At 38.3% G+C, this 11467-nt stretch overlaps 1 protein-coding gene across 1 annotated transcript; it reads left to right on the top strand.

Annotated features, from left to right (window-relative positions):
* Nucleotides 1-5642: 5642 nt before the first annotated feature.
* Nucleotides 5643-7090, top strand: LOC116248488 (CASP-like protein 1F1). The gene is made up of 3 exons (XM_031621296.2): nucleotides 5643-5927; nucleotides 6111-6228; nucleotides 6603-7090. Exons 1-3 carry the CDS (start codon nucleotides 5728-5730, stop codon nucleotides 6831-6833), a joined length of 549 nt encoding a protein of 182 aa, XP_031477156.1. The 5' UTR covers nucleotides 5643-5727; the 3' UTR covers nucleotides 6834-7090.
* The last annotated feature ends 4377 nt before the right edge of the window (nucleotides 7091-11467 follow it).

The following is an 11467-nucleotide window of genomic DNA, read 5'->3' as shown; positions in this document are numbered from 1 at the left end:
AGTTGAGCTCAAACCTCTTCTATGGAGCTCGATTCAAGTTCAAGCCGAGCCCAACTCGAGCACGAGCTTTTGAGTCATACTTTTGCCCCTCTAATTGATTCTAAGAGGTCTGTTATTGTTGGATAAAGCTAATAAGGATTTTTTTTTAGTTCTTATAAGAGTGTGATATTTTAGAATCTCTTGAGATGGATAAGGAAATAGTAAGTTAAAGATCCATCAAATTAGAACTTTTAGAAATATGATTAGAGTAACTGTCTTCAGTGAGCAGAATGAGTATTTCTACTTACCACCCAACAAAAGAGCTAAATTCTCTACCCTTCCCCTCATTCCCAGAGCTGTTTTTGTGCTTTGGGAACTGTCTTCGGTGAGGCGGAGGAGTATTTCTACTTACCACCCAACAAAAGAGCCAAAGCCTCCATATTTCCCCCCTTTCTTTTGGGTAGCATATCTTCTTTCCCTGTCTCGGCATGATGTCCTTGCTATGCTTCATATTCATATTGGTGCTCCTTGTCAGAGGAAGTTGACACTTCATGTGCTCGAAATATAGACATACCACCTACCAGTCCCTACCCGATCAATTGCACCAACTTTCTTGGAGATGCAGAGTAATTGCGTATCATGATAAGGTAAACAAATTTTTTATGTAATTGTTATTTGACAAAGATGAAAGCAGAAAGCTGTTCATATATGTGACTTGGAGATTAAGCAAATGGACGCCGTAAACATCACAATGGCAACAAATTCTAATTGGCACCGTTATGGGGCAGAGGGACAGGAGAGGGATGGGCTCTCAAGGGCCAAATTGTTAGGGGTTTGGATGACATACAAAACCAGGGTAGTTTGAGTGTCAAATCAAATTCAAAAAGCTGGTTTAATGGATTAAACTAAACGTTGAAGAAATGCCCGTTTTTTATGAGAACAGGATTTCGAAAACCAACTTCTTGTTTACATGTTATATAAATGTTTATGAAATATGTAAATTTATTCAATATTAAGGCTGCATAAATTTATTACGAATTGTCTCGACAAAGTAATTAACCATTCATAATATAAATGATCTTTTCAAATTGTGACTCAAAACTAGCAAAAGTAATCTTAAACGAGCAAAATAATTAATGGGTGTGTGTAATATATATATATATAATCATCTGTCCATGCAGATGTTTCACATGCAGCTCGATGCAAATACATTACATTGTGTATGTAAGACATGCAGAAGCATTGGGCAGCATGTGTCAGAGATAGATGAATAGCCTGATAGTTGTTTTTTTCACTTTATCAAAACTCAAGTACAAGAGATGTCGGCCTCATTTTTAAAATAGTGTATAAGGCAACACCACAAAATGATAAAAATTACAATAATATCTTTGCAAATTTTCGCAGAAATTATGAAAGCCCATTAAGTTGGGATCAGGCTCCACACTCCAACAGTAAAATGACCAATGTAGATGCATAAAAAAACTTATCAAAGACGAGGCCTATTAAACTGGGATTAATCTCCACACTCTAACAGTAAAAATGACACAATATAGATGCACAAAAAACTTTTCAAAGACGAATATAACATGACAGCGGTCAATTTACCAAATCCGCATGAGCAAAAAAGTTGTAGAAAACCAATACATGAGGACCGGTCTAAGAACAAAATAGCAAATTTTTACTGTTTCATGAACCTGCTTTAAAAAACTTGGGCTATATTCACAAAACACTGTATTGGATTGGTGCATAAATCTACCACAACTTTCATGTATGTTTATGGGACAATAACAATTTGTTATAGTTGTCAAACAACCCCTCAAAGATGAAAAAAATCAATGTTATATATATATAAAAAAAAAAGATCAAAAGTTCAGACTGGCTTTTAACAAATTCTTTTTTCATTCATACATATTTGGACAATCCAACATCATCTACAAGATTAAATTTGCATGAACACCGTGTTGGTGGTACATACATGTGCAGAATGTGCTACATTGAAAGTTATACATTTAAAAATTAAAAATCTATTGCTAAAAGCACCATGAACTGTCCCCTGCATTATAAGCTGTCACTAGTTACTGTGTTGCAATTGTCCACTGTGATGAATTTAGTAATGAATATGTAAATTTTAGCCTTTGGGTCCGGCAGAATTGAAGAATTGCCCATTTTTCTCAACAGGTGGGTAGTTGAGAAGGGTCCATGCTTTGAATCAAGAGAAAAAAAAAACTCCAGACAGCCTAATTGCCTCAAAAATGAGCCCAAACGTAAGAAGGAATTGAAATGAAGAGGAAGAAAAATCTGGCCGGTGGCTTAACCAGAAAAGCAAAGTAGGGTTTGGGCGGCACAGCCCGCAAGTAACAACATCAATCCGGTCATCCCTGACAAGCGGCTTTTAGTGGGGAAGTCCACCACCGGCAGTGGCCCAGGCGCCCCCGGATTTCCATCTAAACTAGGTTCTGGCGTTCCCAGATACCAGAACGGTGCAGTTTTCCCATGTCAGCCAAACAGCCACCTGAGTTTCTGTCCCCCATCGGCGCTCAGTCATGTCCTATCGGTCAATTTTGTTCGGCATCCGCCAGGGCATAAGAAATGTGCCGTAGAGTGCATAATCCTGATAAATGCAAACGAACAACGAAGTGCATGTTTTTTTCTTTCTTGATTTCTTGACAGGTACCCCAAGCTGCCCCCCATGGGACGCATGCGATGCCAAATCAATCTTCCCCATGCTCCAATGAAATGCTGATCACTCATGTATTTGATCTCTAGTTCTCTTCTCTACCACCTCCTTCTAACTAAACCACACGCAACGAAATCTCAATGAAAATTATCACGCAAAGTAATCTCAATGAAACTTATCTTTATTCAGTACCATTAGAACTATTTCAGTTTTTTGTTTTTTTTTAGGACGAATGAAAGAGACCTTCTGCCTTCCCCTTATCTTTAGTGTTAGGGTTCACAGCATGTTTCAAAACCCTTAAATAGCTCAATAGAAAACAAACACATTGGAACGTGACAATAACCACGAGTATTTTAACCTATACCCCTTTAACGAGTATTTTAACCTATACCCCTTTAAATGGACTGTCTTACTTGGTAGTATGCCATCCTTCCTGGGACCTTAGAACTAGGACCTTAGAACTATTTCATTCATGGACCCAATGAAAGTTAAGATTGGTTTTTTGAAACAAGTGGACCATATAAAATCGGCAAAAACGTGCCTAAAGTTTCATCTTTCTTTGCATACACATAGTACGTGCTTTTTCTATACTTTAAGCAAGGTAATATATAATTACAAATAATTTTTAAAAGGCGACTTTAATTTACCACCTTCTAAGCCCTAGTTAAGCATGAGAAATGGTAAGGAAACATATACTTATACTTAAAGTTCATCCAACTCTTTCAGGTGAACAGGAGGGAGCCTACTACTTGAGTAAGAGGCCAATGCCTCACTCCTTTCTTGTACCCCTAAGGTTCTGAGTTGTTTTGGGACCGGAGTGGTCTTATAATATGCCTTTCAACTCGAGTGTTAGTATACATTATTTGTAAAATAATCAGAAGTTGATGACATTTTGTATGGATTTTCAATGAAATTTGACAAAGATCAACAACTTGAAGTGTGATTTTCTGTTTTTTTAACTTCCACTCACCAAATTTTGACATTTTTAAAGTGGCGATCTTTAAAACCTTACAAAATTCTATTACGGTCTGCCTAGTTGGATTATATAAAAATACTCCCTACCTAACTTATCATGAGCACATTCTGTCCCAAATTATACGTCCCCATAGCAGTCATACACCATAACTGTCAAACAGCGGGAAAAATACTCTTACGTTCTAGTCTCTATTATCCATTAAGTGTCCGCTCAACCAACATAACCAGTCGGTTAGGTTAGGGGCATGTGAAGGATGTGTCCTTGATTTAATGTAAGTTTTTAGTTTAATTTTTGTGGGCGCTATGCTTCTGTGTCTTAAGTGGTAGATCATGGTACCTAAGTTCAAAAATACATCATTACCATTGTTGACGTCAACATAGCCCATAATTCGGCTATAATTCTCGAGGTAAGGTGAACTTGTTTTTGGAAAGGAGGGGAGGAGAGAGGTGCATTTAAGCTTTCTACCGTGCAGTGGGTTATCAGCTTTTTTGTCCACTCATCCACTCTCAACCAATGGCAGAGCCACACATAGGCTGCTGTGGCCGGTTGCCCACACCAGCTTCTCAATTTTCTTTTACTTTTACATTAAGATCTTTAATATTTACTTTATTATACATGTAAGTGCCCTTTCAAGTATGAAAACACATGAATCAGTGCCCCTCCAAAAAAATTTTTTGGCTCCGCTAGTGCTCTCAAGCACGCGCATTTTGGATTGCCCAACCCAGCCAAGTGTTTTACGCTCAAACATCGGACATGTTATTTTTTATGTTTTATCAAAGAAAAGTAGGCAAACTATGTGGACGATCCAAGCCAGCTCGAGCTTGCCTAAGCTCAAAAAACTCGAGCTCGAGCTTGGCTCAAACTCGACTCAAGCTCCTTATAGCAAGCTCGAGCTCGGCTGGACTACACAAAATTGAGTTTGAACTCGACTCGTTCACCCATTTAACTCGTTTAGGCGTTAACTCGTTTACATTAACTCGTGTAAATGTTAACTCGTTTAACTCATGCGACTTGTAAAACCGGTTTTGACAATATTATATAGAGTACGGTTTTCGAGTCGAGTTCCTGAAAGTCGAACTCGACTCGTTTATCGTTTCGAATATCTTTGTAAGCTCGAACACGACTTGTTTATAAATGAGTCAAGCGTGAGCTGAGTTTTTTTGAGCGAATTCCAATCGAGCCCAAGTTGGCTCGGCTCGTTGTGCAGCCCTAACAGCCAAGTCAAATGCACGACTATCCCTGAATGTTGACTCTAAATCTTTTTTATAGTTCATGGGATATCAAATCTGCTTCCCTTCTGTGCCGACAAGATGAGAGAGAGAGGGAGAGAGAGAGAGAGAAAAGGAGGAAGAGGGAAGACTCAACACCCTATTCCTTAAACCACATTAATTTAAATACCTCTCAAGCCAATACTAACATCTCTCATGGCGTTAGTATAGCAGTGCCTCTGTGAATAGAATGGGGCGTGTGCCCATTTCATGCCGCCGGGCTGACTAATTGCGCTGCCTATCATTTGGAGAGAGGGAAAGAAAATCAGTAGGGATAAGGATATGGGTGAGACTTATAGTGGCATCTATGCTCTAAACCCTAAACCCTAATCCAATGAGAAGTAAACCAAGTTTGTCTGGATTAAGAAACACTTGGATTAAGAAACAAGAGTATAGATTTTGAATTCAGTTGACAAATTAGGCCTACTTTACAGCCGCAATGGTTTGGTTTCCCATCTAGACTTGGACCTCAGGAAAAAAGTGTACATGAACTCACCTAATTATCGCTTGCCACTCTGTCTTTTCCTTCACCCAGTTAGCCTAATAATACTCGGATTCCGGAGGTATCGAACAAAATTTGATTGCTTTTCCTTTTTTACTCCGAGACAAAAAAAAAAAAAAAATCGATATTAAAAAAGGAGAGGAAAAGTTGACACCTGCTTTTTGAATTTGGTAAGTTAGATGGCGTGCTTCCCCGTTTCCCCCTATAAATACGGCCATGGCGATGCCCTCACAGCACACCAACCACCACCACTCGCCCTCTCTCTCTCTCTCTCTCTCTCTCTCTCGTTATTTCTCATATTTCCGATCTTCTAGCTGCTCAGAAAATGGCAGTGAACGAAGCCAAAACCATCCAAGTAGAGGAATACCAAGCATCCAGAAACTTCCTTCTCTTTCAAATCTTGCTGAGACTTCTGGCAGGAGGTGCTGCACTTGCTGCTGTTATCATCATGGTCTCAAACAGGCAAATCAGCTATGTCTTTGGCATAGCTGTTGAGGCCAAATTCAGCTACTCTGAGTCGTTCAAGTACATAAAATCTGCTACCCAGATCACCATTTCTTATTTAGCACTTGTATTTTCTTGAGAATCATGTTGTTTCTTGACCAAAGTTCCCTTGCCAAAAGCTCTTTCAATCTTGAATCATGCATGCCATTGATTTGGTGGGTTTCAGCAAGAATGGTCTTCCTAACATTGCCTAATCCATGTCAGGTTCTTCGTGGCTGCGAATTCGCTCGCATTCGTGTACTCTCTCGTCTCTGTTTTCTTCATGGCGAGGTCTTCAAGCTCCAAATACAAGATTCTTTTTGCGTTATCTGTCTTGGACCTGGTAAGTTTTTTCATCTGTTTTTCTCTTTTGAAGATACTTTATTTTTAATTGCAGAGTAACGTAGGAACCACATTATCCGTTCACGAATCACGATCCCCATGTCATTTTACTTGAGCATTTTCCTTGGATATATATCAGTTCTTATGGGACTGTTCTGTTTTTTTCAAAAGCTTTATATGCATATATCAATTTATTACAATTGTAAATGTCCAGCTTATATATCTGTTCCTGAACATTTCTTCATAGAACTTCTTTAGTGATCCAAAAGTTTAAATTAACCACTTAATGTTCTGATTCCTTCACTGCCTCTGTTTTCGGTTCCCATTATTTGAGCTGATTACATATATGTGTATATATATATATGATTAATGCAGGCAACGACGGCTTTGCTTGCTTCGGGATGTTCAGCAGCAACTGCAGTTGCGTATATTGCGAAAAATGGCAACCAACATGCTGGTTGGCTTGCGATCTGCGACTACATGGACTCGTATTGCTCCAGAGGTGGCATTTCTTTGGCCTGTTCCTACGCTGCTTTCGTCGTCTTCTTCCTGCTTGCTGCCACTACCATGAAGGGCCCTAGGCAAACAACCGCGGCTTCTTACTAGCCAGCTTTCGACTTTCTCTTCCTCATGGCAGTAACGTTCATGATATAGTTCTAGCCGTCATCTGCTCTGTAATTCTCGCGTCTATAGTTCTATAGATACACTACCAACTTTAAGTTATTGGGTAGGAAGGCTTTTCGAGAGACCAGTTAAGAATTATCAGTTCAAAATCACCTCCTCTCCGTCCTTTTGTTGGTCAATATGTAGATGGAACACTTTCCTGTAAGTGGGCATTATAATGATTCTGGAATTAAATTTTTTGTTGCTGTTCTCTTGAAAGAACATGATCTGCCGCAACTGATTCTTGTGCATAGTGTTTCTAGAGAGAGAGAGAGAGAGAGAGAGAGAGAGAGAAGAGGGAGATGATGGCATCTCTGTTGTTACTGCCTGAGTGATGCGCTGAAGGATGCAATAACTCTGCAATTGATTGAGTGGGTCCTCGTTCAAACGCATGCTTTCAGCAGTCAGTATAATTGAGAGTACTGATCCGTTTGTTATTATCATGAGAAATCATAGGCTGAAGAATCGGAATACGATTCTTCATCCGGAGATATGATTTTCAAAAACTTGTCATTGTTGGTCAGAGATGTCCCACCTGTGATCGTCATCCAGATTCAAAACTTTAACTGTTTTGCGAGAAGATCGATCAAATTTCAACTGTTGATCACCAACCGGACGTTGGCTGTTCGCCATATTTTCGATATTCGACTTTTGCCCTTGATAGATGGAGGACCGAATCCCGATTGAAGAGCGAGAGATTAGGCTTTTCAATAAATTCAAAGATTAGACTGGTTGACCCCAAAGCTGTCCCGAATCTACTGATGAGCTGTGAATTTTGAAGATCACTATCAACCTGCCGTTTTCAACAGCAATCAGGCACCTGATCTTCTTTTCCCAGGAACTTTTCTTCAAAAATTCTCTTGGCTGCTATTCGTTTGTTTATTATAGACTCCCTCTTTCTTCCCAGGTAGATAAAGAGTTGCTCAACTAAAGCTGGTGTACCGCATGGATTAGGTCATCCCTATATTAACTGTTGGTCAAAGGAAGATTAATATAATTCTTTTAGGCCCCGTATTTTCTTTGCAAAGAAACAAAACAGAGAAAAAATTGCTCAATTAATATGGCAAGGATGCATCGTTACCATCACTGATGCCGACATAGCGTAAGACTCGAGAGGTAGGGGATTTTGTTTTTTTTGGGAGAGGGGGCCTTCGAGCTCTTTTTTTTGGCAGTGGTTGAAACATTTACGTAGGACCAGAGTTGCAGGAGATTTGTTTTTTTTGGGGGAAGGGAGGAACCTTTGAGCTCTCTTTCTGGTGGTGGGTCGTGAGCCTCTCACTCCTTGAAACATGGCAGGTGCAAGAATTTCTAGTGCCATCGAATAAATAAGAATCCTGAATCACATTTCTTTTCTTTCCATCTGATAGATTTTCTAGCGTCATCAAGCTAGATGCAAATGGTGAATTAAAGAGGAAGTGAGGAAAATGCATGCTTTCCTGTCTATTCAAGAGAGCGAGCAGAGATGTGTACCGGCTTAGACATGAAAATCGCGTAATCGGCCTTATTATTTTTTAAGATGAATCAGTTTCGTATCCGCTTGTTTTTGGAAGATGGTTGCACTATAACCACTAATTGTCTAATTTCTGTCTGTCATTCATCTATATAAGCTAGAAACTCGCTAATTGGATGTGATCACAGAATTGGAGAAGCGGATCAAGTTAATAGATGAAAGAAATGAATGTTAAAAAGTTTTGCTTAAACTTAGAAGAACTGTTTGGACGGCAAAAATGTTAGCATGAAAACTATATCTAGTGATGATAGTCCTTTGTAAAACACTTAATTTAAATTTAAAAAAAAAAAAATCTATCGGAATTGTATATCCTATTCATAAATATTTTGGGACTCAAGAGGTGAACACTTAAAAGTACCTCAAATTGGAAGGGGCATTTGCAGCTAATTGTTTCAGCATCAATCGTGCAGTTGCAGAGAAACATGGGGACTGGTGTGGGCGAACTTTGCTCTCACCAATTTATCAAAAGTTTCATTGGAAAATTTGAAAATGATACTTTGAAGACTTAAAAATTACATAAACTGCCCACTTCAAAGTAACTCGAGTGCCCTTCAGCCAAAATATATTCTGGCTCTCCTACTGCATTCATGTATATATTTAATCATGGTAACCCAGGCACTTTCTTTTAATATTTTTTGGAAAATCTTTAATGATTTAAAAATGAATTCCAAAGCACTAGAAATCTTTCCTAAACATTCCAAAAAAAATCATTAAAAAAATTAATATTTGATTAATAAATCAGATTGAAGTCGGATTTGATAAATGACATCTGATAGGATTCGGATTCGATATAAATATGCGATCGGATTTGGATTCGATATAACTATGCGATCGGATTCGGATTTGGGTCAATGCTCTTTCACTTTGAAAATCCGCCAGATTCTGTTCAAAATTCTCAAAATCATATTTAGATTCGGATTCAGATATGACTTTTTTTGTTTGTATTCAAATGTTCAATATCCAAAAAAGCATATATGATTAAGGGTATATCTAATTTGAATCTGAGCCGTTGACATCTACTAGGATGGCGATGGCCGGCTTCCTATTTAGCAATTAGAACTAATCCTGCCTTGATGCTTTCCATGTTAGGAATCAAGAACATCCTGTCTTTTAGAAAGTTAGGGGGCGGTAGGTTGCCACCACAAACAAACACCTGCGCCCCCACAACAACTTTCCATTGAACTCTGACACACAATTTATTTGCTAGCTCAGCTATTTCTGTAAATTAATCGATCAAAACTGAAAGCCCTTTCTTAACTTTTGAACAATTTTTGCATCAAAATAAAACATTTTCCTCCTTATAGAAAGTCTGAAGTTTGAAGCTTTTGTTACAGAAACTCAGAAACAAGTAATACACAGCGTGAACATTATACTCCCAAACCATAGGTGGATGAAATGGGTGGTCTGTTTCCTATCAGCGCCTCTTCAAAGGGGGGTGTACCTTAGGAACTACAAGGCTTGTCGTAGCCCTAAAGAGAGCTATAACACGTACTGATTGAAAGCTCATACCATAAAAAGAATTACAATAACGTAATCAACTTTTATGGAGGTAGTAGAGACATGCTTTGCTTTGAATTCCTTTCAATATTTGACCGCCTGAGTTACATGCCAAAAAGATGCCAAGTGAAGGAAACTCAAAATGAATCATAAATTTGTTCTTTTCTTCTTTAGCTGACGTTTGATTTCTTCGTATTAGAAATCTATGAATTTCATGTGGATCTGATGTGATATGTTTTTATTGGTGTGGAAAAGATCTAGGTAAAGTCCATAATTCATCAAACTAACGGTCTTAATTCAGTCTTTGAAACCCTCATTTTGGCTTTTTAGATCGATTTAAAGATCTAAATCTCGAGAATTTTAGATAAGGGCAATGAAACACCCCAGAGAAGAAGTTTCTCTTTTTTGCTTTCAAATTTTTTTAGTAGTGGGGAGACTTTAGGTGTAAACTTGTAACTTATGAGCTTTAATTTAGATCAAATACTCTCTCTCTCTCTCTCTCTCTTGATTCAACTTTTCTCTCAGGTGAAACATACTGGCTACATATTATTGAGGGGCTCCACCTTCTGCGGGCTGTCAAGGAGGAAGGGTGGTTGAAACTGGAGACTTGGGGCCCCAATCCACCGACTCAGGATGTTTCCATCTTACTAGCTCTTGTTCTACACATGCCCTTACACAGAGAAATGTTGGATTCTTCTTAGAATACAATCATTGATCGTTTATTTAGTAAGAGGCCGTGGGCCTAATCACACAAGGAATTGTTACGAACAAATTATTGGTGTTCCTTTATTGCGAAGTTTTTAAACCACGCACCTGGCGTTTGATTGCCTCTCACCTAGGCTGCATTTGTGTTTCAAAATCAGAAATCCATGAAATTAGAAGCAGACCTTCCTTCTCTGAACATCTCTTGCAAGAATAAACTGATGATCAATGTGGTTAGGGAACATAAGCGTCGTCAATATTAATGTCAATCTTTTACTATATCAACAAAGCATATCATGCCAGAACCGTGGATTTAAGAATCATAGATTTAAGATATGAAGTAACCAAACCCTCTATTAAAGCTTTTTTTTTTTTTTTCATGTTTGCTTGTGACAAACTATCTTCGGCTGCTTAAAACCCCCAAGGCTATACCCTCGTGCATCCCCCAAGGTTTTGATTTGCTTGATGGTCTGCAGTACATCATTGTGACAACGACTGTGAGATTTGAACCTTGAACTCTTTGAGTGTTAGCCACTTTGCTGCCCAACTATGCTTCTTTGAAATTATTATTAATGCATTAGTTAAGATTTAGGGGCCTAAGTGGGGGGCAATGAAATGAATGACCAAAATAGCCACTATATGTAGTCCAATTTTCATCATCATCAATTTTTTTAGCCAGTTTAACAACGGTCCTACATTTTTATCTCTATCAAATTTTAGGGATGTCAATATATCTCACTGAATCTTCCATCCAACCCATTAAAAAAAAATCAGATATGAAAAAAAATTAATAATCATTTAAGAAATCGGATCATATTCAGATTCAAGAAATGACATCTGATTGAATTCAAATTCAGATATAAATATA

The sequence above is a fragment of the Nymphaea colorata genome, chromosome 2 (genome assembly GCF_008831285.2).
Source record: "Nymphaea colorata isolate Beijing-Zhang1983 chromosome 2, ASM883128v2, whole genome shotgun sequence".
NCBI lineage: Eukaryota > Viridiplantae > Streptophyta > Magnoliopsida > Nymphaeales > Nymphaeaceae > Nymphaea > Nymphaea colorata.
Note: the sequence above shows the minus strand (reverse complement) of the source record. Positions and strands in the feature narration are given on the sequence as shown.